The 27,594-nt window shown below is 40.2% G+C and overlaps 1 protein-coding gene across 2 annotated transcripts; it reads left to right on the plus strand.

Moving 5' to 3' along the window:
* The first annotated feature begins 13,255 nt into the window (after positions 1-13,255).
* On the plus strand, positions 13,256-22,098 carry RNF138 (ring finger protein 138). 2 transcript variants are annotated; one of them, XM_030944018.1, is made up of 7 exons: positions 13,256-13,586; positions 14,455-14,620; positions 16,112-16,227; positions 19,003-19,071; positions 19,559-19,664; positions 20,448-20,555; positions 21,931-22,098. In XM_030944018.1, exons 1-7 carry the CDS (start codon positions 13,474-13,476, stop codon positions 21,997-21,999), a joined length of 747 nt encoding a protein of 248 aa, XP_030799878.1. In that variant the 5' UTR covers positions 13,256-13,473; the 3' UTR covers positions 22,000-22,098. The 2 variants fall into 2 exon arrangements, with proteins under 2 accessions (XP_030799878.1, XP_030799879.1); XM_030944019.1 differs by having other exon boundaries at positions 13,258-13,586; positions 19,006-19,071.
* The last annotated feature ends 5,496 nt before the right edge of the window (positions 22,099-27,594 follow it).

A 27,594-nucleotide genomic window follows, 5' to 3' on the forward strand; every position in this document is an offset into this window, starting at 1 on the left:
TCGCTGCTTACCAAATACTGTAGCTAACATTAGCACTCTCCTCTTAATCTAGCACCAAATCCTACCTGCAGCTTTATCTTCTTTTGCTTCTACTGTAGATTTCCTTCTGTTGTCCCTCATTTTACTAGGCTTGAATTTTCTCTGGATTCATGTGGTAATTTTTATTAACATATTTATGTTTGCTATCTACTTCTAACTATTGTCTTTCCTTCCTTTTCCAGAAAAGGTTTTAAATAAAATTGTTAATTTTAATATTTCAAATACGGCTTAACACCATGTAATGAAGTCTTCTGATACACATCCTAATTTTCATTAACACTGTTAATTTTCTCATCTAATACATTCTCTGTTTTCCTTATTTCTTAACTAATTTTTTTCTAGGAAACTTAAAACCAGGTGTATGTAGAATTTATTTGTATGTGTGTATCCACATTAAATGCAAACACTCTGTAAATGCCTACTCAGCCAGAAACACGTGCACATGTAACAGAGCTTGGCTGAGCCTGTTCTCCCTGTGACCTCATTTGATGTAACTGGTTGTGAGCATTGTGTCTGTCTTCAGACCACCACAACCTTCCAGCAATATATATATATAATATATATGCAATAATAATGCAGTTTTACCACTGTCTTCATGAATCTTCCATTCTTCACATCAGCAATGACGATGCCATTTCTGTTTTCACATATTATTGACAGGCACTTAAGGGCTTATTTGCTGGGTATTTTAATGTTGGTTTGTTGGTATGCTTTTTTTTTTTTTAAACCTCTTTACTTTTAACCTTCCTGATTTAATGCTTTCCATATATTATTCATTCTTACATTAAGTCAGATTTAAATGTGTGTGTGATTTACCAGAAGAAAAACCCTACAGATTTAGTCCCTGATTGATTTTTTTAATAATCCTAGCACTTAATTATCTTAGAGTGGCTAATAACCTTTTATCACATTAGATTATTAACGCCATCATATGCAAAGAAATTGAATTTGGGTGTAATTCAGATCTAAATCTTAACCAAGTGACACCAAATGTAATGCACTAATAGACAAAATTAGAGTCCAGTCAGTGGCATGGTATTACTGTTTTCCTCCTGATTTATTGGATACTAAAAGAAACCAGTAGCTGTCAGAGGAAATTCATTGACTTGATTCTGACTGACAAGATTGCACATGTGCTGGAATATACTTTGTTGCAGTTTCTATAACAATGACATGTTCTATAAGATGACATACAATTCTTAGATCTGCTTTTATTATTCATCGGGGGATAGCATAGGAGTGAATAGCAAGGACAGGATTTCCTGTCCTTCTGCTGTCATTACATGTTCGATTTAGCAAGTTAATAACATGGCTGTAAAGGCTGTTTATATGAGATAATAATCACTGCAGAGTTTGGGACCAGAAAATGCTGATAACTTCTCCAAAACCAAATCTGTGATGGAAATTTCCAAGGAAATCACTTTGACAGGAGATTACTAGTTATACTGCAGGCCAGATGCAAACTGAAAGATAACTGAATGTGTTGCTGCTTTCATCTTGGAGGTGCCAAGTCTACTGCATTTCCCATTTTATTTCTTACTCAAAAGTGGGTCATACTTGACTTTGCTTCTGTAAAAATATCAAGCTGTGGAAAATACATTGGATACTGGAAAGTATATTCATAAATTGCCAGATATTAATTTTTTATGATTCTGTATTCAAATTTTCTCAATAATACAGAAAAAGTAATATTCTGTCATGACAAAAAAGACAGTGCCCAAAAGATATTGCAACCTTTTCCAACTGTATTTAATAGGGCAGATGCAACTTTTAGCTAAATGAGAAGAACCTAGACAGGTCCCAAAACACTTATATGCATTACTGAATGTATCATATATTTCCCAGTACCTGCAGAAATAAGTAGAACACTACTTTGTTCTTTGCCTGAGGATACCTAGAAGGAATCTGCCTTTTTTTTCTTCATTACAAGCAAAACCAACCCAACAGTGGCTTTGGTAGATTGCTTTGACAGCTGCACTAAGGTCACTGTGTGATGTTTGTACATGTTCAACTCCTTCTATAATTTTCACTTGGCTTCAGCACTCATTTCCACTGTTGGCAGAGAAGCTTCATGCACAGGGATGAATGATGTGAGAGAATATGACAAGAAAAATCACAGCTTTGTTTCCACATCCCAGCACTCCTTGAGCATCTTAACTTCCTGCTAAAATTAACCTATATTGGCGTCTCTCAGCCAACACAAGGACATGTCTCCTATCTTTTGTTGCCCTATCTTGTCATTTGCCAGAGACATCCCCATCACAGCTATCATAAGAGTACGGGGTAAAGAAATATCAGGCCGAAAACATAAAAAATTAGAATCCTTCATAACCTTTATAAATAGAGCAAAATCAATTTCTCTGAAATTTCTGTGGTCATTGTTTTTAACATTTAGCCATTAAGCCTTTCCCTATTTTCTTTGACAGAGGTAGTTGATAGTCCATCATGCTGGCACAAGGAATGTGGGCCACAGCTGCCCACACCCGAGGAAATGCCTTCTCCAGTGCTAATGGAAATGTGTTTTTAAAAGTAATCGATGACTGAATCATCAGCTTTGAGATAACCTACTTCTGCCTACCACTATTTAAATGCCTTGTCAGTTACATCTGTGCTCAACAGTTGCTCCCTTTCCCAGCCTGGCACTTGGCACAGGCCTCCTTCTGTTGCTCATGGCAGGCAGAAGTGTCATTTAAGCAAGTGTTCAGGAGCAATTCCAGGGGGAGAAAAATGAGAAAAAGGGATGAAAGGTGTCCTTGCATGTTTCTGAGCTCCCTTGTTTCCAGGATTACTTGTTGGCCTCAGAAGCTAAGTCAGCTTTGCAGTATTCCTTCCCAATAGTGATCTGGCTAAGCAGTTGAGCCTTTTCCGCTATTCATCCAGCAGGCCTTGTTTTCACTATTTATGACAGGTCACAGATTATGGAAAATTAGGTGCTCCTGAGCTGAGACACACAAATATATGCATGCATGTCTAAAAGTGCAACTGTTTATTGCAGCCTCAATATGTCCTAGATGAAGTAATGTATTAGCTTTTGTGGGATTTGGGAAGTGTTAGGCAGCCTCTGGCTAGAGACTCATGGCAATTGTTTGGAGGCTAGGCAGGAAGGGAAAAATTGCAGGGCTTTAGCAGTGTCCAGAGTCAATATCCTGAGATACTCAGGTGTTATTTAATCTATGTGCACTGTGTTAAGTTTTGTTTGTTTTATGTGTTTAGGTGCAGTCTGAGCAAACAAAGTGATAAATTGGGCTAAGGGTGGAGGGGTTTTTGTGGCTGAACCTGAATTTTTTGCAAGTTGTTTTTATAGTCAAGTGAAGAAATCACTGGCTAACAGCATAAGACCATTTGCATATAATGCATGACTGTAGTTGTTCTTCACAATCCTTCTATCCTTTATATCAACTTTTTTTCCTACTACTGACAGTTTTAGAGGGTGGGTGAACAAACTGGCAAAGGGTAATCTGATTTTATATTCTGTTACATTAAAAGGGGAAAGCTCTCAGACAGCATTTGTGAACCTTGTACAGGGTTATTTATAGAAGATTCATCTGTTCCTCAGGGAAACAAAGAAACCTTTTCAGCCCTGTCTAAAGTACAGGAATGATCTAAGTTAAAACCTGCCCGCGGGCAAACAGTGTGTAACAATTCAGAGTTTATCCTTGGACAGGGAGCATGCCGGGTCTCTGCTGTACCCTATTTGCACCTTGTGCAATCATTTATACTTCTGTGAAATAACTGCAAAATACCACCTTTTGTCTGACTTAGGCTTTGATTGTATTTTATATGGCTCCGTGGAGCTATAGATGATGGTGGCTTCCAAAGAGGAGATTACATATGAAATCCTCCTGTAGATCGATCACAGGCTGTTAAGTATGTTAGAAATGTTGTTGCAGAGTGCTCTGGCAAGCTTGGCAGGTTGTTTTACAGTGGTTTGAGGTTTTCCCTCAATATCCAACCCCACTCCCTTCCGAAGCTGCCTTCTACATAGCAGAGCTGGTGGGAGCAAGGTGTACTCCTGCCTTAGAAGCTCTGGTGCAAAGATTAGCATTTTAGCAACGGGGAAAAAAGGTGGATTCGCTCTAAAATGGCCAACTGAGTAGGAGCATCTGAGGAAAAGTCTGTGACACACTGAAGGTTGCAGTCTGGTACAACAGCTTCTTCTAGCTCCTCCAAAGCCGGAGGGGCTGTCAGTGTGTCAGTCAATGTGCATCCTTTCTTTTGTCCTTCCATGCAGCCCCAGGCTGTTATTTTGAGCTTCAGATCCCTATCTCGACATGATAGAAAGCAGTAAGCAAGTGTAAAGGAAGGTCTTTTCCTCTCCCATTAGCACCAGGAGTTTTCAATAGTGCACATAGCAGCAATGTTTTTTCTACATCTCTACAAGAAAATTCACCAAAGCTTATCTGTCATATCTGACAAATTTGACAAAAGCTGAAATAAAGCTTTCAAAAGCAGCTGCAGTGACCACTAATTCAACCTGTTATTATTCTTAAAACCAGAGACGCGGCTCAAATACTCCCAAAGGTAGGTATGCCTTTACCCAAGCCAGACCCTGAGATGGTTAAATCAAGGAACCACTTGCCGCACAACAGCCCAAAGCTTCCCCTTCAACTGCTTCCTAAAACCCCGAATGTAACTCTCCATCTCCTGACTTCATCATGTGCTGGAGAAATTGCCTTGTCTCTACAACCTAGATAGTTTATAGCTTATATCATGGAATATCCTGAGTTTAAAGGGACCCACAGGATGATGGAGTCCAGCTCCTGGTTCTGCACAGGACAGCCCCAAAATGGTTGCCTCTTATAGGAGCAGCATGAAGTATTCTGCTGGTTCTGGGCTCAGGAAGACTTTAAGTAAGCTGTTAATGTGCATATTTGTGACATTGTCCAGCAGCAACACTATGAAAATGAAATAATCTTTGCTGTGACGTCAGGTTTTCAATCACTGACTGGAGGCTTTGCCTGGCCCATGGGAAATGGGTTCCTCACTTCTACTCTCAGCGAATCCTCACACTGGTGCATTTTGGTGCTACCAGGAGGCCCAACTTGTCTGTTTTCAGCTCTCTGCTTGATGCAAGCAGGGCTGCAGGACCAATTAGCACAATCTTAACATATTCTAAGAACAAATATCCTGCATGTTACACCAGGGGTGTCATGTGGTGCAAAATGTTTATTCTTTTTTGTACACCCTGCCTTATTAAAAGCCTATTTTAAAGCATTTGGTTTTGTTTCTTTCTATGTATAGATTCCGTCATTTCTGTATTTCTGCAGGTTTAAATAATATAGCATGGATGTGTCCTTACTGTTGCACTTATCTTCCTTCTGCAGGAATTCCAGCCACTGATATGGCCAAGATAGAAAAGTACATACCGAAACTGAACAGAATGCAAAATATGGGTTTGCAGCCTTGAACACTAACTGCTAAATAATTCCAGAGATGTGTCCATGCATGAGAACTAACACTATTAAAATCCCTTTTTAATGACAGGTATAAACAGAAATTCCACCAGCATAATGATGGAAGAATAAGTTTTTGGAATTCATCAAGCTGATATGTAAAAGAGCTATAAAACTTTCTGCCAGTGCCATTGTAAATCTTAATCTCAGACCTAAACCTACAGGAGCTGAATCTTCTTGACCCACTACATTGGCTTTGACCAGATAAAGGACATAAAAAATACCTCATGATTGTGCTTCATCAGAAGTATAGTAGTTCACTGTTATATGGAAGTTCTGAGTTTGTGGAAATCAGACAGCCAGTAGCAGCAGCGATATCAAACCCCAATTATCCTTAATGAATCTTCAAGAAAGTTTGGCTGAAGACTACATTGAGGTCAGAATCAGGCCCTCACATTGGAATATTTTTTGGTTTTAGCGCAGTTAGTCTAGATTTTCATCACAAAAAACAAGCCAAATGTGATCTGGGAGGGTCCCCCTCCCCAAACTAAATTTTTTCCCTTTTTCCTTCCAAATTTAATTTAAAAATATTAAGAGCCAATATAATGGACAAATAAATTCACCACAAACTAATAATCATTTCACCCAAATGGACTTTACTTTTATAAGCTGAATGCTATTATTATATAACATATTAGTGCAATACTCACCCAGTAATAAAATGCTTGAGGAACTGAGCCTGTAGTCAAAGGAGAGTCTTCCCTAGGTATAGCCACAATGTTATAATAAGGTTTGAACTAGAATATATTGAGTAATGATTTAGCATGAATAGGTCGTGGTATAAACCATAACAAGCTGCTGCTTCTCACTGCTTAGGTATGTCTGAGTAAAATAAAACCTCATTTAAGAACTTAGGAAAAATACCTAGAAAAATACAGACCTATAAAGAAGCTTGGGCTTGCTGTAATAAGGTAGACCTCAGTGTTGAAGACTTTTTAAAAGCACTTTTAAATTTGTTATCCCAACATAATGAATTCAATTTGGTAGAACATTTTCTTGATTTTGTTCTGTTTTGTTTAGTTTTAGTTGGACTTGTTTCTGTTTCATGTAATTCAACATTTACCCTTTACTAATATTTTTAAATTATAATACTGGAATAGTACTTCAGAGGCATGCTATTTTTTGTGCACGACTACAAAACAATGCATTTTACTGCCATTTAGTAGTTTGATAGACTTTAGCTCCACATGATCTGCTTTCTAGAAACAGCCATATTTTCAAAAGTCAGCAGTTTTTGCTGTTTTTCTTGGGGCACAATTATGTTTACTTTCAAATAAAACTCCTTGAAAATGTTGAATAAGACTGATCATATTCTGAATGTAATTGACCATCTCCTAAGAATTTGTTCTCCAGAAATAGTTTTGAATTATGAAGATTGGCAGCTCTTCTTATTAATATATAGTATATAGAAAGAATATATATATTTTAAAAATATATGTGTGTTGTATGTCAAAAGTTCAAATTCTATGTTCCTTTCATTCTCTTTCAGAGCAGGACATGTTAGAGAATTTGATTAAGTGTGTCGTCATTCTAAAAATACTCAGGCCTTGAAATTCAATGGCCCTTAGTTTTGTTCATTAATGATAAGAAGAAATTTTGATATCATTATTGAAATGTTTTTATTTATGAATTTAAAGTTCCTATACTCTTTGCTGTGTAAATTCCTAAATGACATGCTATTCAAGTGGCTGAAGACAGACTTATCTCCTTTTCAGTTACTGTTCTGATGCTCAGAAAAATTGAACATTTGTCCACATACATTTGAAAATTGCACTGACCTGAAAAATTGTCTCCACCATGCAAAAGGACCATGCTCTGTACTGAAAAACGAGTTAGGAGTCCTTTGCTAAGAGGTGTCAATACTCAATGAGCACTCCTGAGAATTGATAGTTTGGTCACGCCTGCTCCAAGAATATCACAGCAATTAAATTATGCTTTTAGAAAATGCCTGTAGTGATAGTGATCAGTATTTTCATCTGTTCTTCTCTAAGGTCATGGATAACCATAACATAAGTTGAGTGCTTTTCTGGATCGATATCCTGACATGCTGGCACAGAGAACTGTGCAACATCCATTAGCAAGGCTGACCTCTTAGCAGCATAGCATACATCAGGTGCCTGCTACACACTCATGCTGCAGTCTGGCATGGCAAAAGAAGGCTCCTTATGATGTCTGGCCAAAGAAATTTCAATACTGCTTTTATAGTTTGTAGTAACAAAAATGTATCAGTATCCACTAAAAACATAATACTTCTTATTCCCAGATCCTCTTTTCCTTATTGCCCGTGCAAAGTCGATGAGGGTGAGCTAATGGGCCACGTGTCATGCACCACAGATCAGAAGGGACAGCAGCAGTAATGTACATAAGCATATTATTTTACTGAATTTGCATATTAAACTGATTAATTCTATCAACCATTGCTGATAGGAAATAATTGAGAAAGTGTATTAATTGTTTAATTGATTTTGACAGCAGAGGGCAAATGTACCTATATTTTTCCCCCTCCCCATCTCTCTTAGACAAGCAGGTATGCACATATTTAAAATTTTAGCACTCCTATCATTGTGAGTGCTGCTTGAACCACTGAAAATGTGTAGTAAGTCTTATTATGGTTACAATAAACAGGTACTTACAGCCAGGTCAAAGAGCATTGTTCAGTGACTCGCCTGATTTTAAATCCAGCATGTGCTATTTCTACTGCCCTAAATCAGATATGTGTAGCATTTCTTGTGTATTCCTATCTGGGTTTTGTAGTCATAATTTGAAAACTGCTTATATGGTCTAATATAGGAGTCTGTCATAGTGGGAAGGTTAACTTTTTTTTTCCCTAAGTTTTGATAACTTCACATAAATGGCTTCATTTTGAAGGTCCATGGAGGCTGCGAGGTCTTACTGTGACTCCATTTGTAGGTTTGAGGTCAACAGGGTGTAGACTTGGATCTTGATAAACGTAATTTACTTCTCTGATCATTATTTGCCATGGCATTTTAGACTCTGACTCTCACATCTCACAGAAGAGGTCCTTTAGAGAGGTTACAGATGCAAGGACATGTAGGCAAATCAACCAGCACTCCCATTTCTCACAGTGGGTGGGATGGGGGGAACACACTCTGTTCCTTTTAACACTGCAGCTTAGTTTTCACCACCTAACCATGATTATCTAAGAGACAGAAGCCCAAGTAAATTAAGGGAAACATTCATACAGAGTCTATACAATCTGCACTTTTATATGAGTTAATGTTTTCATGTGTACAGTATATAGGCACACTGGCTTTTACAGCAGTCTCTCCTATTTTTCTGCAGCTCCATTCCAGGAGCAGGCCAATCTTGTGTGTATTGAGGATGACAATGAAATGCTGGAGGTAGATGACAAACAGCAGCATTTCAGATGCAACAGGACCAAACAAACTGGAACAAATCCTCCCCCACTAAACAGTACTGGGTGTACTACCTACTGCCAAGGGCTGCACATAAGTTTCCATTTACAGTACAAGATGAGACTTAAAATAAGCAAAGTTGGTTAAATGACAGCTGTTTTGAAAGGATAGCAAGAAGCAAATATTCTATTTACAGTAACAAAAAATTGAACCCTGTTCAAGAGAATATACTCTTTTAACTAACCTCTGTTCTTACTGTGTAAGTTTAAAAAAGCATGTCCATTCTTTTGCATGCACAGTATAACACAGTGTCTTTCAAAGATGCACTTGAACTGTAAAAAATTAAAATTAATGTTCATTCATTGAAGCATATACAGTGATTAAAGTGGCTTTACTCACATGGTAACATATTAACAAGGAAACTGGCCTCTACACTTAAGGTTTTGGAATCAGAAAGCGGGTCCTTTTTGGGAAGAGAAAGGCTCAATGTTTCACATGCCTAGGAAAGTTGCTTTCCTTTTCTTTGAGAACTGCCCTTGCAAAAGAAAACTCCTCGGTCAGAAAGATGGACAGTATTGCTCCAAAGGTGTTGGAGTGTTGCTTGATATGGTGGGAAGATCTGTGTAACTAAAAAACATCTAGTCTGCTAGAGCAAAGTAGCCTAAAATAGGGGAAAAGATATTTCATTTATGGCTTCCTGGTCATCCAAAAAACTTTTTACACGTATGAAATAAGCTGTAGGAGTGTTGTCCTTAGTTTTGTCTGTGGCTGCTAGTGTTTGCAGATACATCTGGCAAGAGCAAAAAAGACGTCCTTCCCCTTGCACATGGCACCTTTTGACCTCTCTGCAGTTACTCATCTTTCCCCTTCTGCTCACATTCATCTTTGACTCTTCCCACAGAACATATCTCTGCATTTTTCATATTGGCAAGTAGACGCGCTGTTCTTGCAACAGCATTGTCAAGAAAGCAACAGAACAATAGTTGTACAAAAATATTTCTACAAAGTTGTACAATAGTTGTGCAAAGATGATCTAAAATGTACTTTTTGAGTGGCAATTTACCCCTGCAAACAGTAGTTTACAAAGCAGTTCTAAAAGTTTTCATTGCTGAGATTTCATTTCACAAACATATTTTATCACAAGGAATAAAAAGTTGGAAGGGCCATTGGTTTCATTTCATCTAAAAAGTCTGATTTAAAATGCTCTCCTTCAAATAAATGTGTTTCATAAACTGCAGCTGCCTGATTTCTCTTTACATGTTGTTTATGTGAACGGCAAAAACAACGTAAGATTTACAAAGCTTGTGCCATGCTCTATATTGCACCATGGTGCACCAGTTGTCAGCTCCAAGGTCACAGCTTTATTAAAGGATCAAGATTTACAATAATGTTAACAAAAGCATGAATGCCTTCACAGACACCTTCCTGTAGTTTACTCCCCTGAAGTCACCTGCACAATTTCTCCCCCTGCCAAAGGTACTAATCAATAAATATTGTGGTCTCCTGAAGAAAGTTCCAGTGGATCTATCACATTGCTTTAGTAATAAATCTTTGCTTTTGTTTAACACCTGTCTTCAAAAGACATAACCTTCTTTACCTGCAGTAATTAAACTTCCTAACAGTCTTATCTGGTGATTAAAACCTGCTCCCTTTTTAAAGATTGACAAACTGAGGCATAAGACCATGAAGTCATACAAGAAGAGTAAAAGACCTGGAAGCCCATCTCTGCCAGCCTCCCATGTGCTGAGGCTGAAGGCCATGCTGCCTGTACCCCAAAGGCAGTTGTGTAGCATCTCAACTGAGGCTTCTGTAATTCTTCCTTTTCATGTACTGTCACAGCCTGGCTAGGGTGCCCCTGATGCTGATATACAGCTTTGGTGTCATCCTCACTGACACAAGCATGTACAAGAAGCTCTCTGCAGGCTACTTAGCACTTAAGGTGTAGCTCTGTGTCTTCTTCTGGCTGTCCCTGCAGTGCTGATGAGGTTACTGCCACCCACTGCTGCTAGTCACCGGCTCAGATTGACTGGTCTGGCTGCTTGCTCCATTCCATGGAAGATAATCACTTTAAACAGTAGGGGGTTTGCCAGCCTATGAACACCCAGATAACCCTTATCAGCAGGGATGAGAGCAGGATAGCAGTAACCTCCTAAGATAGCACAGCCATGGTTACCAGAGGACAACTAACATCTCAAATCCCAGGCCTGTCTTCCCCTGTGAGATCCCTGCCCAAGGAGTTCTGCCTTTTCCACCAGATTTTCTCCCAGCCTGAAGCAAGGGCAGCAGATATCCCAGCCCAGGCAACTTAATTCACTTTGGGCCAAAAGCTCTGGAAACGCTTCCCTTGAGAGTTTCAGAAGTCTTGGTACTTAGAGGCATGCAAATTTTGTCTCCAGGTGGTCTAAAAAGAAAGTATTCAGGCAGTGATTGGCTTTTGTTGTGCTGCCTCTGCTCTCCCTTAGGAAGATACTAACATTACTAGCTAGTAGTCATTGTGACAGATACTGAAGGAGAACACAGAGCCAGCATCCTTCACAGAATCACAGGAGGGTTCATCTCTCATCTCCACTTGAAGAGAGACCTTAGTTTCAGCTTCATTCCCTGCAGATCCCTCTCCCCTCCAAACCAAGAGCCCAGATGGTGTCATAGGCATTGCCTCTTGCTGCTGATCACTAGCAGCTAAATGAACCAGCTCTGATGGATGTCTAAAGCATTTAGGTTTTCATTTGGTTTTGAAATGCTGGAGTCTGAAAGCATATGTGAACCACAGCTCTTAATGTTTTGCACTCTCTCTTTCCCAAAAGTCTAACCCCAGGCCAGAGAGAGAGGGGGATCTCCCCACCAAGAGATCTCCTCTGAACATCTAGCTATGGTCCAGACAGCTGCAGGAGAAACCAGGATGAAGGATCCATTTTCTCTCAGGAACAGATTGCCCAGAGGAGTAGTGGATGCTCCATTCCTGGAAGTGTTCAAGCCCAGGTTTGGATGGAGCTCTGAGCAACCTGGACTAGTGAAAGGGGTCCCTGCCCAGGGCAGAGCAGATGGAACTCGATTATCTTTTAAGTCCCTTCCATCCCAAGCCATTCTATAATCTCTGAGCAGAAAAGGACCAGACCTAGTCTGAATCTTAGATTTATTATGATTACAACCTTCACAAATTAATATAGTTGATATACTCTCTACAAATCTGTTTCTTTTTAAAGCATTTTCAACATTTTAGTTTTTGTTTATATGCCAAGAGTTATTTCCAGATGAGGTCAGTGCTAGATGTGCTTAATAGGTCCAAAGTTTTCTCTACCTGGGGAAGTCTGTTGGCATCACTATACAGCTAGATAGGTATTCTTTAAACTTCTTATTGTGGAAGAAAAACACAGTCATACCGCTGAATTAAGATTTTTGGGTTTTTTTTTTTTTTTTGGTTGTTTGTTTCTTTTGGGTCTTACTTTTTTTTTTTTGGTCAGAATCATTCAGGAGGCTGAAAACCTGCCCCAACCGCCAACTCTCAGTAATACCACTAAAACTACTCCATAAAATCACTGCTAGTGCCAGTCACAGAATTCCAGCATCAGTTGGGTTGGAGAAGACCTCTGAGATCATCAAATCCAACCTATGACCGAACACCACCAAATCAGCTATAGCACAGCATTAAGTGCCATGTCCCATCTCTTCTTAAACATCCCCAGGAATGCTGATGCCATCATCTCTCTTGGAAGCCCATTCCAACGTTTAATCACCCGGAAGAAATTCCTCCTGATGTCCAACCTAAACCTCCTCTGGCACAGCTTGAGGCTAATTCCTCTTATCCTGTCACTCGTTAATGGGGAGAAGAGGCCGACCCTCGCCTGGCTACACCCTCCTTTCAGATTGAGAGAGATAAGGAGCCTCCTTTTCTCCAGAATAAACAACCCCAGCTCCCTCAGCCGCTCTTCACTGGTGCTCCAGAGCCCTCACCAGCTCTGCTTCCCTTCTCTGGACTCGCTCCAGCACCCCAGTGTCCTTCCTAGATTAAGGCCCCAGAACTGAACACAGATTCGAGGGGCGGCCTGACGGGTGTCGAGGACAGGGGACTGGACGATTCCACGCAGAAACACCCCGGAGTCTGAGCGCTGCCACCGCGCAGGCTGCCGAGCGCCGCTGCTGCGCGGAAGGGCGGCAGGGCGGGCGCAGCGCGGGGGGCGGAGCGGAGCGGGGAAGCCTCACGGACAGGGCGGAGCGGGGGCCGTGTCGCAGCGGCCCCGCCGGGCCGGGAGGCGATCGCCATGGAAACGCCGGCCCCGCCCCTGCCCCCGGGTGCCGCCGGGAGCGCGGCCGGAGCTGCCGGGTCCCTCCTCCCCAGGCAGCGCCAGGTAGAGCGCGGGGCGGGGCCGCCGGCGCCGGGCGGGCGGAGCCGCGAGGGGCGGCGGGCGGAGCGCAGGCCGGGCTCGTTCCGCTGCCCCGCCGCAGCTCGGCCCAGATCCCAGCCGGCGCCGGTGCCCCCAGCCGTCCGCTCTCGGACCCCCGGCAGCGCCCCCCGGGAGCGAAGCGGAGCCGGGCTCTCCTCGGCCCGCCAGGGCGGGGCTTGTTCGTCGTCCCCGATCCTGGCGGAGAGGCCCGTACGTGTTGCCATGGCCGAGGGGGCCGCGGCGGCCCCGGCGTGCTTCAGCGAGGATGATTTTTACTGCCCGGTGTGCCAGGAGGTGTTCAAAACGCCCGTGAGGACCGCCAACTGCCAGCACGTGTGGGTATCCCGACCCCCCGCCCCTTCCTAAGCCTTTTCCTCGATTCCTCCGGCTCTCCGCCTTGTGCTCCTCGGCTCCCCCCGCTCCCGGCGCACGGACCCTCGGCCTGGAGACGCTGGCGGTGAGGATGCGAGCCCGGTGCTGCTCCAGCCTCCCCTCGCCTCTTTCTTTTGTAGCCGACGAGGACTGGTGGTTTAGGAGGAGCCCCCCCCACCTCCCCGGGTGTCTGCTCGGCGGTGGGGGAGTTTTGCTGTGCTGTCTGAGCTGACTCGCGGTTTTTAACTTCATGGTTTTCCCCGTTCCTTTTCGAACAAGGACGGTAGTGTGAGTTGTTCTCTCTTTTCAGTTCATCTATTCAGCATTTTTTTTTTCCAGAGGGACGTTTGATTACAACGTGCTACTTTGTAGAAAAGCAAAATAGCTTTGGCAGCTGGTGCGTAAGGAGGGAGAGCTGCAAAAGCTGGTGACCTGAGGTCTTTGGAAACGCGTGCTGAATGAAGCTTTGCAGTGGTTTTGGCTCCGCTTGAGGACAATAAACAGGAGTTACGCTGATAAGATTGTCCAAAATCACGTGCTTGCTGCACCATTTAATATCTCATTAGTGATCAATCTGGTATGCAGCTCGGTAATGCCAGTCAGTAAATAAGAAGAGTTTTTTCTAGAGTGCATTGCCAAGCTCCCCTGATTTCCATATACTTGATCGTAAGCACCATTGTTTCTTTTAAATGTCACACTTGTATTTGGTAAACTATTACTCTGATACTTCTCTTTTTGCTTTTCCTGACAATCGTCCAGCTCTCTTCAAGGACAAAGTATCCAACTCTGTATATTGTGCTAACCTGTGTTTGTGGTAATTTTTCAATTTAGGTTTTGCAGGAAGTGCTTCTTGACAGCTATAAGAGAAAGTGGAACACATTGTCCTCTCTGCCGTGGGAGCGTGACAAAAAAAGAAAGAACGTATCCCAAAAGGGCTCTAGATGTTGAAAACAGTATGAAGAAAGCTTCTGGGGGCTGTAGATGCTGTGAGAAGCAGGTAGAGTAAAACTTTAAAAATAGTTGAATAAATTGTTCATGGTTTTGTCCAGACAGGCCTTTACTGTGTGTCGTTGTCATCTTGGAGCTGAAGAGCCTATAGCAATTTGAACTTAGCTTTGTATGGCTTGTGCAAATACTGGGCATGCAGTGCCTGCTAGCTGTAGCTAACACAGATGTAAACTGAAAGAGCATCTTGAATTGTCAGTAAAGGCATTTTAGGTGGAGTGCCAGTTTTTCCCTGAAAAGGTGGAAAAATGGATATAGCTATAAAACTGGCAAAAGGAAAGTTAAGGAGCTGAACATGAAAATTGCAGATACGTGGAAAACCTCAGAAACTCAGTATGGAAATGCAACTGCTTCGAGCTGCTATAAATTTAATTTAAAACTGAAATATGTGAGTTGACTAGTTGCAATGCCCACATGATCAATCATATGTAATTTCCTCCTTCCCCATCAGTCCTTTTACATTCCTTTCATTTCCTTTCTAAAGGGATCATTATTTTTGGAACACTGGGTGAAATCTTGACCCTTACTGAAACCAAGAGTTATGTCTCTTTTGATATAAGCAGATGCAGGATTGCTGCCATACTTTTTGTTTATGACAAAATGCATCAAATCCAGGTAGTCTTTATGTTGGTTTCATTTCACTTGGGACTTCTGCCAATGTGAAGATCATCACTAATGGAACCCTCAGCTGCTTGCATTGTTCCACATGATTCATTGGGATGAAAAGTGGGGAAAAAGAAACTGATAGCAAGTTGGTAAACTGGACAGAAGAACCAAGCAGAATAACTTTAATGGAATTTAGGCACAGGCATATGAGATACCATCTTATTCAGCCTCTAGACCTGTGAGCACCTTCTGACAGTGCTGTTGGACCTGAAATTCAGGGGCATGTCCAACACATCTGTCTTCTGGCAAATGTAAGCAAGTCATTCTCTTAATTTGAATTAAAGGTCAATAGGCAGCCTTAAGTTGGTGATCATTCACCTATTTGTTTCCCTCCCCTGCCAATGAGTAAACGAACACACCTAATGCAAAAAGAAAATGTTCCTTGCATGAGGTAACAGGAGGCCAGAGAAGACTGAAGGAGCAGTGGTGCTTATCCCATCTTCACAGCCACTCTCTGTTCTAGCTCATCACTTATTGATCCTTTATCTGGGATGTGTAGTTCCAGTGACTTTGTTTCAGTTAAATGGTGTTTTCTTGCATCTTTTATCCCTGAGAGAGCTCTCAGATGTCCAGCAGTTTGAGTGGCAATGTTCTCCAGTCTCACAGAGTGACACTGGCTCTGAGGAGAGAGGAATTGGAGATGTCCTGTTGGTGAAGAAAGTGTTCATGCTCAGAAGGGAGACACAAGTTCTGGTTTCTGCTGCACATGAAGTCTAAATAATCCCTGCATGCATTGCTTTCTGTTGGCAGAATTATCTCTTCCATCTATCCCTGGATTGTTTAGTATGATTTCAGTAATTTGGCATTTTATTTTCAGGTTAGATTTTCATGGATGAGACAGCATTATAAAACGTGTAAGAAGTATCAGGATGAATATGGTGTTTCTTCAATTATGCCAAACTTACAGATTTCCCAAGATGCAACAGGGAACAGGTAATCAGGCTGTTCTATGTGTAACAGTGCATCTTCTTTCCCCACCCTCTTCCCCCATGGCAAGTATTTTTTTCCAGGGCATTTCTTCTTTTTGCGTTAATTATTATCCATATTTTGTGCTTCAGAATAGGAGTTTTTCCAGGTCTTTTTCTCTACTTTTAGCAGACAGAAGAAAACTTTTCTGCATGATGGCTTTGAAATGTCTTCTAGAGACTCTACTGAAAAGTATTTAATATTTGTAGTTTGCTTTCCTTGCCTTGACAGCATTTGAGCAGTTTACTTTGTAACATATTTAATAATATTTACCTCTGGAGAACTTTCTGTCTACTTTTATTCCCCCTCCCCTTTCCTAAGTTTGTTTAAGTGGGTATCCTGTTTCAGAACATTACTGTGCAAGCTTTTGCTTTCTGATTGACTTTATTTTGAACAGATTTCTTAGGAAATATATAAGGAATTCCAGTATGTTACACACCATAAAATCAGATGACACTTGCCATTGTTTTCAGGCAGTAAAGCTAACTTTTTTTTTCATATATTCTCACTGATGTAGGAGTTAGGAATTTTTGGTTATCTTTGAAAAGCTTTTTATATGCCCATTCCACAGAGCTTTATTATATATATCCTTTTTTTTGCCATTGATTTTCTATTTTTAGCAGTCTGAACTTCTCTGTGCTTGGTTTTCAACTCATCAGTCTATTGAAAGTTGAAGCTGTTAGTGGAATTAGCTGCAGCAATGTTCCACTGAAGTGTCTGCATATTCTGATATCACTATTTATGCAGTTTGCTACAGTAGAACACCTGTGATTATAATATCCCAGAAGTATAAAAAAATTTACCATTACTGTACTTGTGACTGTAAATATTTATGTTCTTAGCACGTCTGTACAGTTTCTTCTGGCTTAGCTAGAGGTGCATATACAGGCAAATTTACTTTCTAAAATGTTCTTCCACTTTACCTTTCCTTTAGGAAAAAAGTTTATTTTTTGCTCAGCATAGGAATACTTGTTGTAGTTGAAAGTTGCAAATTATTTGTGTGAATACATGGCAGTTAAAGGTGTTTTACACCTTCCTAAGTCAGAAAACTTCGAAATTGCTACCTGTCTTACATTCATATAGTTCATAATGATTTCATAATACTTGGCTGTCACCTGCTTTGCCAATCTTGTTGACTAAATGTTTGTTGTATTATATATCATTTTCCTGTGAAGTTGTGTAGTATACCACCAAGCATCACCATGGTAATTAAATTGTCCAGAGAGGTCCCAGTTGGCTGGAAATTAGCAAATGTAATGCCTGTCTATAAGAAGGATCAGAAGGGTAATCCAGGGAACTACAGACCTGTCAGACTAACCTTGGTGTATTGGGGGAGGTCATGGAGCAGATCATCCTGAATGCCATCACTAGGCATGTGCAGGACTACCCAGGAATCAGGCCCAGCCAACGTGGGTTTACAAAAGTCAGGTGCTGGTTGACCAACCTTGTCTCCTTCTGTGACAAAGTGACCTGCATAGTACATGAGGGAGCGACTGTGGATGCTGTCTATCCAGACTTCAGGAACACATTTGACACCATCCCACTGTATTCTTCTGGAGAAGCTGGCAGCCTATGACTTGGACAGGTGTGCTCTGGGTGAAAAAAACTGTCTGCATGGCTAGGCCCTGAGGGAAGTGGTGAATGCAGTTACATCCAGTTGGTCCCTGGTCACCAGTGGTGTTTCCCAGGGTTCAGTTTGGGGCCACTCCTGTTTAATACCTTTATTGATGATTTGGATGAGGGGATTGAGTGCTCCCTCCGTGAGTTTGCAGATGACAGCAAGTTGGGTGGGAGTGTTGATCTGCTGTAGGGCAGGGAGGCTCTGCATGGGGATTTGGACAGGCTGGATCAATGGGCTGAGGCCAATGGTGTGAGGCTCAACAAGGCCAGGTGTCAGGTCCTGCACCTGGGTCACAGCAACCCCAGGCAGTGCCACAGGCTGGGGGAAGAGTGGCATCCTGGCCTCCATCAGAAATTGTGTGGCCAGCAGGATCAGGGCAGTGATTGTCCCCTGGCACTCAGCACCAGTCAGGCCGCACCTCAAATCCTGTGTTCAGTTCTGGGCCCCTGAATCCAGGAAGAACATGAAGGTGCTGGAGTGAGTTCAGAGAAGGGTAGTGGAGCTGGTGGAAGATCTGGAGCACAAGTCCTGTGGTGAGTGGCTGGGGCAGTTGGGGTTGTTCATCCTGGAGAAAAGGAGGCTTAGCTCAGGGAAGACCTCATTGCTGCAGTTACCTGAAACGTGGTTGTAGTGAGGTGAGAGTCAGTTTCTTCTGCCATGTCTTGAAGTGAAAGAATGAGGTGAAATGGCCTCACCATTTAAGTTGCACATGGGGAGGTTCAGATTGGACAGTATGATTTTTTTTTTACTGAAAGTGTAGTCAGGCATTGGAATAAATTGCCCAGGGTGATGATTGAGTCACTGTCTCTGGAGGTGTTCAAGAGGTGTCTGGATGTGGCACTTGGAGATATGATTTAGGGGTGATTATGGTGGTGCTGGGTTGATAGTTGAACAGATGATCTTGAAGGTTTCTTTCAGCTTTGGTGATTCTGTAAATACTGAGACATACCTTGATCCAAAGGATATGTGCCATTGTATTAGGATATGTGCCATTGTATGTTTCTTTGAAATTCATGGGACTTAATGCATATCCCCCCACCATCTCTTACTGTTAAACTTCTAAAATGTTGATAATTGAGTAAAATAATCTCAAGTTTCTTTTTTTTTTCTTTCATTTAAAGTAGCAGGAATGATGCTATACCTGGTACTGGCGAGATGGCTAATAATCAAATACTTCAAGGAGAAACAAGGTAGGTTGCTTACTTGTCTATAGTTGTTATTAAAATAGATTCTGATAGTCACAGTGCAAACTTCTGCTAATGCAAAAACCAAAACACAAAAAAACCCACACAAAAACACCAGGAGCTGTATTTGTACAATCCTGTAGTTTCTTGTACACTTGTACCTGTTAGAATTTGGGTATTTTAGTACTTTTCTGAAGGATTTGAAAGGTATTACAAGAAAGTAAAACCAGGGTGTAGCTGCAGTGGGAACAAAAGAAGCCCAAGTCTCAGAAGAGTGCATTTAGGCATGCTAATTTACAATTAGTAAATTCACAATTGCAAGGTGGTAGTAGGACTGGGACACCTTTAGATCTGTTAATATGTCAGTGGGGGTGTGGGGGGTTTTTTGTTGTTATCAAAGCAAGGGAAAACAATGATAGCTTCATTTGTATGCTTTCTTAACACTACTTCTGAAACTCTTTTCCGTTTAATGCTTTTGTACTTCTGTTTACAGTGGACACCCAACCTTCAAATGCCCCCTGTGTCAGGAGGCCAATTTTACCAGACAGCGCTTGCTGGATCACTGTAATAATAGACATCTTTATCAGATCGTTCCTGTGGTAAGTAGAGCTGCTTATGTATGTTTCTTAAGCTACTTTCATTGTAATTATGTGGACGATTTTAACTGTGCAGTCACTACTCTGTATCTGTAACAATCACTGTGGTTTGAGAAAGACAGACAATACATTTCACACAGTGCATTTAAATTGAGGAGTGACTTTGATGTGAAAACGTTTCATGTCCAGCCTGCTGGTTCTAAGCATTTCTGAGTTAGTGGTCTCATTTATCTTGGTGTGAAACAGGCTCCGTTTTTGAGCCTCATGCTTAACTCTTCTTTATTTAGTGGTTCAGGTCTGTTTCTATAGAATCCCAGTTGTAACGTAACTACTGTTGTGTGTGAAATCTACAGTTACTTGAAAAGTAATCCCAGGTAACCAAAGGGTCGGAAAAAGAAAAATCTGTTCAGTTTTCTATTATTTTCATATGTATAGGGTGTGTTATTTTTCCTTTTGGTCTACTTGATCATCTCAATTTTATGAAAACCCAAACAATAAGTAGGATGCAGTAGGCACTTTGCAAAATTAGCTCAGACAGATAGGATAATCTTTCACTCCAAAGAGAAACACTTAAGAAATCGACCAAGTTGAAATGTAGTTTTTGAATGTTACACAATTGAGGAAAAGCACACTTAGCAGCATGATTTGATGTTAATGTCTTACTGTATTTTGATAGTGGATGAGTAATAGACTAGTTATTCCAGTAGAACACGTCTTTAATGCATTCTGTATTGCCAATAACTTTTTTTGTTCATTCTGTCTCTTCTCTTTCCCCTCCAAATTCAGATCTGTCCTATTTGTGTATCTCTTCCTTGGGCAGATACTAACCAGGTTACTAGAAATCTTGTTAGCCATCTAAATCTAAGACACCGGTTTGACTACGGAGAATTTGTGGTAAGCTTTTTCTTCTTTGATGTGTGGAGGAATAAATGGTAACTTTTTTTCTAAAAATCAAAATGCCAAATAAAAATTTCGTACCTGACATGTGCTCTGGACGAGCTGTGTTCCTGTTCTTTATGGAACTCGGAAGCAGACCTGTCTGTTTGTTATCAACATGAAGTGCTACTGGGAATAGATGTTGTCAATAGTCAAACTTCTCCAAGCTGATGAGTTAAGTCTTTGGCTCAGTGTTCTCAATCTGAACTATTTATTGCTTTTATTCTGTTTATTAGAACAATTTATTACTGCTGTTTCTGGGGGAAATAAAATAGATGCTACTCTTTTTATAGACATTATTGACCTTTTAATGCAGAAATTGTGAAGTTATTCTCAGGACTTAGTGTGCAGGTTGACTAGCTGATATTGCTGCTACAGCTGCTCTTCCTGTATGTTGTGAGAGAGACTGGAAAAGAGATGTGTCACTGAATCAGTGTTTAGGTTGCCTCTTTTCAGGCTCTCTTTGAGTAAATGACCTTAAGTAGATGGAGAACTACATACACAGATGTAGTCAGTGGCTGATTCATAAGTCAAGCCAGCCATTTGGGTTCTGCATATGGGATCAGAGAGCTGGAGAGTTTGTGGCTTTTTCTACAGAGTTTGACAGGCTTTGAGGTGTGCAACAGGTATAGTATTTGAGTCACAGGCAGCCTCACTGGGTCAGGATGGCAAAGATTATGTATCTTGTCCTTTGAGATGAGTGAGCTGTGATAAAGGCCTGAAGAGCTAGGGTTTGATAGGGGGGATTGGGCTCTTCACCATGAGTGTGTATATGATGACCTAAAACTGGTGATAGGAATTCTGATTTGGGGAAACTGCCAGAATTGCACTTACAAGATTCATCACTCTGGCATATTAAGAACCTGGAGGATATTCCTGCAAAAAGTAGCAGACTTTGTGTTCTGTGTTTGCTTTCCTGTTTTAGGCAATGTATTCTCAACAGTCTATGATTACTGTTGTCTGGGGATCCCATTTTGGTTTTATTAATGGAGGATGTTTTGGCTGGTTAGAAGCCCTGTTAAAAGGATTGCATGACACAGTCAGCTTTCCTGAGCTGGCTGTTCTGTAATGCAATTGAGCCAGGAAGAGAAGATGGACCCTTCTGCTTAATGAGCCTTGTCCCACTCTACTGATTCTTCTCCTGTCTCGTATGTCTCTTGGTACTTGGTTCAATAAAAAGATTGTGTGCAATATAAACAATCATCTAGTAGCATAGAGTCTTTGGTCTAGGTGCCATTTCCAATGTAAAAACATAGCAGATGAGTGATTAAACTAATGACTATGCTACATCTTGAGTATTTGCCCATTTTGATGATGTTTTCATTTTGTTTAGAATCTTCAGCTTGATGAAGAAGCCCAATACCAAAATGCAGTTCAAGAATCCTGTCATGTGAACTTTTAAAGTAGAGCCCCCTTCATCTTCGTACTGATTATCTGAGAGAAAAATTACTTTATTCTGTTTGCCATCCGAAGGGTATATTAATAAAAATGTTTTTCAGTACTCACTTTTCAGGCTAAGCTTCTTTTCACACTCATAAGGACTTTTGATAAATGATTTTGCTGAAACTCAGGCTTGATATCTTGACTGAGTTCTGCCCCTATGGAAGTAGGGACATTTTTGGAACTTGTCACTCTTGTCTTGATTTTCTCTAACATTTACTACTCTGTTAATTACATGTTCATATAATTAATGTAGGATGTTTTAATTCATCCAAACCAACTTTGAAAGTATCTTTAGAAAGACATGCAGTGATGCTCTGTTGCACTGTTGGGTTTCTTCAAGTTCAGCTGTCTTCTAAGATATCTTATGAGATGATAATTTATTTTTTTTTCTTCCTGCCAAGGACAGGCATTTGTCCTGCCAAGGACTAATTTTATTTTGATATTGTGATTTGTTTTTTACTATTGCTATGTGACTGAAAATAACAACAGCTTAAAATATTAAAATATTTCTTTTCTACTGATCAACAATGCAGAGCAGGGCTTTTTTTCACCTTTCATTGAGAAAGAAGGATGCCATTGCCTAGGAATAACTAAATCTATTTTTTGCTCTTTGGGAATAACTAAAATAGGATGCTTGGTTACTAATGTGATGAGGCATATTATCTGTACTCCTAAGGAAGATTACATGTTTTCTGAGCAATTCAAGATTACATGCAAAAGGTATACTTTTTTGGCCTATGCCTGTGACCAGGTCTTGCTGGAGCTTTTTAAGAACTTCTCGTTTTACATTTGGAATTCAAGTTTTGGTCTGTCCTGTCTTTCATGGAAGGCTGTGTAGCCAAATAACTAAACCAGCTTCACACCTACAAAAACCTTTTATTTTTGTAAAGCTGTTTAAAACTTGTACATCTCCTGCACCCAAAGGCTTCAAAAAACAGTTGAGAAGAAAAGAATTTACTCTAAAATAGTGACCAACATACTTTAAGAGTTCCTGTTCTAGATTTCCACCTTCCCAGCAAGAACATCGTTAAAATTGGAGAAAATACAAATAATGCAATTTTGAATTTAGATGGAAAATCCATGTGTAAAAACTTTAGGATCCTTTATATTAAAAGGGAGAAAGGGAAAGAAGGCTGCACAGCATACATTTTGGAGTTTTAAATAGAGTGTTCTGAACATACACCTGTTAGGACTAACTGCATTCTGTGTTTCCATCACCCATTGTCAAGCTATTGTTGTTAATGAGCATTGCAAATGTGGTGGAAAACATCCCCAGTAAATTTTTTTAGTCTAGATGGTGATTTATGTGTTGTAATATCAGTTGTGCAGCCAAAGTACAGTCTGCTTCTTGTGCCCAGACTCCCTGTTCCTCTCCAAACAGAGGTTTTGATTATTCTTTAAATGCTGAGATATTTCATATTCCAAAACTGGTAAGGTTGAAACGCCTCATTTTACAATATGTGTTTCAGAACTGAAAGTTCTAATTTATTGAGTGTTGGAACTAACCCACTACACATTTGAACTTGCCTTTTCTATCTTAATTTTTTTTGAGTGTAAAATGTTACTTAAGGCATTGCTGGCTAAAATTCAGAGAAAGTTGTCTATTTCAGAAACAGCTGTCTGTCGCAGACATTCTCTTTGTGAAAAATCCTTTCCTTAGGATTTTTCCTTCTGATAATCTGTGGCCTCAGAGATAGACATAAACAATAGGTTATCTGCTGCTGTGGAATGCAACAGGTCAGTCTGGATTGGCCCATCTTGGATGTTTAGAAATAATGGCCAATCCAGAACTGAGAGCTCTCTCACAGTCTGAGAGTGCGGGGTTTGTTATCATTCTTTACTTTTCTATTGTTAGCTTAGCAAGCTTCTGAAAAGCTCTCCTGCTTTTTCTTTTTAGTATAGTTATAGTATATGTATATATCATAAAATAATAAATCAAGCCTTCTGATAATGGAGTCAACCTTCTCGTCTCTTCCTTCACCCAAGAACCCTTGTGACAACCGTCACAGCTGTCTATTTCAAAAACCTTGTCTGAAGCTTATATACTTTTTTATAACTACATTTTTTGCATTTTGTTACTGTCTCACTACAGTATTTTGACAGCAGACCACACTTGGAACTTATATTCCAATTTCCAGATTGCCCCCATACACATCTGTGTATTCTCACTTGTCTGTCATCTCTAGTGCTTGTGTGATCGCATTGATTTGGAGTGGTTCACTGAGCCAACAGAAAAAAAAGGAGATTTTTACATTTGCTCAGCAAAGCCAACTATTAAACAGCGCCCTTATACAGAGAAGAACATCAAGGTACCTGATGAAGTTTTATCTTTTTTTAACAAAAACACATACTATGGTGATTTATTACTGCATACATTTCCTAAGGAGTTTAACAGTTAGATGTATGTCTAGTTAACTTTTTTAGATTCAACAAAATGTTTATATGATCTGGCAATAAATGCCTACAGCCAATACAGATTCTGAATGCCTCATGGATGCTGGAACTAGTTATTACTTGAATATATCTTGGGAATTACGAGTGAGATGACATCTGTTTTAAAACTCTGGGAAACAATGTTTTCTATAGCAATAAATAGTTGTCACTTGATGCATAGTTGCTGAGCATTTTAGTCATGTTTAAATGCTGGGAGACTTGTACACATTTTAAAGCAACAAGTGTGTATTAATGCAATACAAAGAAACCTTTCAAAATGTTTAACCTCTTTATTTAAAATCTGTATTGGCAGGTGCTGCCTTGCTTAAGATTTTATACTTTTAATATTAAGAGATTGCATCCAATACATTCACTAGGTAAACGTTTAATGAAAATTAAATTATTTGAATATGTTGCTGCTGGTCATGATCTTTCTCACTGAAACTCAGACATGCTCAAAAAGCTGTGTATCTGTGATGGGTGATGCCCAAAACATGAAATCTTTACTAGAACATTGCTTCTTAACAATGTCTTCATGTTCATGTTGCATTATGTATGGTTTCAATATGTTATGTTTGAATTGTACCTTCTGGGTTTTTTCCTGTTAAAGTATTTTATTTTCTATTTGTCTTTTTGTTGCATAATAAAGATGATCAGTTCCCTTGGTGCTACTTCTTCCTTTTCAGATGCTTTCTAAAACTTTAATTTGTGATCACTGTATGTCTTTGAGTTATTGGAACAGTGTGTATGCTGCTGGAATGATGAGATGTGACTGGTGATGCATCTGTGAGCTGAGACAAGACACCTGATATCATACCTTGGGTATTTCCAGCAAGCAGAAAAGATTATAGGTTGGCCCAAATCTGCTTTGTGCATATTTTCTTGTTTCCATGTTTGTTTGTTGCTGTTCCATGTAATGTTAATAGAGAAATAACATCCTAAAAGGACACAGAAAGAGGTATGTAACACTTGGGGTCATGAACAAACCTTGTTATTTAAAGGTTTTCTGAGAAGATTTAATGCTTTTCTGGAGAAAGAAATACCAGTAAATTTGGGCTGGTTACAAGTTTTAACCAGCAAAGTGGCAGCTAGATGATTTGTCCTTCTGCCCTTTGTTCTTGTACTGAAAAAAATGGTTATTTCTTGTGCTTTTGCATTCTAAGGACACACAGATACAGTAATAAAATTGACTTAATGTGTTCATTTAAATGATAGAAATGTAACAAAGCTATGTAAATTTCCTTTTTATTAATTTATTCTTTCCCCATGTAATCTAATTTTCTGATCTCTAAGTAAACTGCTGTATCCTCAGGATCTCTTTATTAGCCCTTTGTTAGAGATTTCATTTGATTTGATTTGATTACAGCAATTCATATTTCACTACTTAGAGAGAATGCATGTGATGTGTTTAATTCTTATTGGCAGTATCTTGGTTATAGGATACTTGAGCTCTGTAAAACTGCCCTTTGTTCTCCAGCCTTAAGCCAGGGCCTCATTCCCAGGGAGAGGGGGGGATCTTTGTGCACCCAGGTCATCTTCTGACAGGTAGTTGGGACTAGAAGGCTTTCTGTGTTTGGGAAGCATTTCTGAGTTCTTCTTTTTTAGATTTGAATTTTGAGTCTGGTGAGATTTGAACAAGTGTCTGTGACTGCTTCAAAAGAGTGAATGGTGTATTTTTTATATCCTTTGTTTTATACAGAAACAGACACACCAACTCATGAGCATGGTTAGGGGATGGGACAGTGTTTACTACATGTGGTAAAGTGCACATTTGTGAAATGACTGCAGAACCTGGCATCCAAGGCTGCTTTATTGCAAGACAGAAGAACCACACGGATGTCTGATGAGGGCATCTTCAGGTTTCTTTTAGAATTGGAGAAATAAGCAATAAAAGGGCACAAAAACGACATAGTCTGTTCTCCATACATTTGCTCCAGAAATCATGTTTATTTTGTTTCCTGTTTTGGCTGTATTTGGGAAAAAAAAAAGGAGGCAAAATTCAGGGTGTCTGCAATGAGGAGGCATTTCAATAATGTTAAAACTTCTACTTCCCAGGGAATTGCCAGACTTACTAGGGTCAAACTATGGGGGTTTTTTGTCTCATGAGTAGAGTAGGTCTGTACTGTTTCTTATATTTCTCAAACTCTAGGTCTGCTTTGGGAAGGACCAGTTTTCACCTCTTCATTTTCCAGCTCTAACCAGACTTATTTTATCTGTAACATTTTTGTGGACATAACCAGGAAACAGCTAAGAAAGTGAATTTTACATTTATTGCCTCACCACAACTCACTGTTAGGAAATTGAGGGCAAGGATGGAGGGAGGAGCCATCACTGCTGAATGCATTCTGTAGAGTAGCATTTAATTATATTTCAAATCTGTGCCTTGAAGTACTCTGTATATATTTAGAGGCATTCCTCAGCTCTGTGAAGCTGTAGGTTATTTCCAAGAGCTCAGAGACAGAATACTGTTTTTATGAAATTGCTTAATCTTACGAGGATGTATAGTCACTGAGAAAACTGCTTCTCACTATTACTTTACATTCTTTTTCTACTGTTGTGTCTCTGTCACTCATTTTTTCACTGAATGGCTTGGGTTAGAATGAACCTTGAAGATAATCTCATTCCAAGCCCCTGCCAGAAGCAGGGACACCTTCTGCCGGACCAGGTTGCTCAAAGCCCCACCCAGCCTGGCCTTGAACACTTCCAGGGCTGGGGCAACCGTAGCTTTTTTGGGTAACCTGTTCCAGTGTCTCACCACCTGTTTTCCTCTATGTGCATTTCCCTACAGCAGTTCTCATAAATATACACTACCCATTTCCCTCCCACTGCCTTTTCTCTCTTTTAAAGTAGTCATCAATTAAATTGCTATGATTATATTACTTGGCTACTAATTATTGTTTCATATTCTGTATGTTTTATAAGCTCCTCTGGCTGTGCCTTTAATATGGGGCTTATATGGGCCACAGGGGTAAATACAGTAACTAAGAAGCTTAGCACCAATAATTTATGGAGTTCTCCAGGCATGTTTACTTCTATGGCTAGAGGAGTTTATGTTTCTCAGAATGTGTTTGCACTTGGAAAGAATGGGAAAGTCTTAGCAGATAGATTTTATTGCTTTTGA

Source organism: Camarhynchus parvulus, chromosome 2 (genome assembly GCF_901933205.1).
Source record: "Camarhynchus parvulus chromosome 2, STF_HiC, whole genome shotgun sequence".
Classification (NCBI taxonomy): Eukaryota; Metazoa; Chordata; class Aves; order Passeriformes; family Thraupidae; genus Camarhynchus; species Camarhynchus parvulus.

Bases quoted from the DNA above. Each gene is read 5' to 3' on its own strand.
- RNF138 (XM_030944018.1), top strand. From the start codon at position 13,474: ATGGCCGAGGGGGCCGCGGCGGCCCCGGCGTGCTTCAGCGAGGATGAT. The intron at 13,587-14,454 runs GTGGGTATCCCG...TTTTCAATTTAG, and splicing joins ACCGCCAACTGCCAGCACGT to GTTTTGCAGGAAGTGCTTCT. The intron at 20,556-21,930 runs GTAAGCTTTTTC...CATTTTGTTTAG, and splicing joins TTGACTACGGAGAATTTGTG to AATCTTCAGCTTGATGAAGA.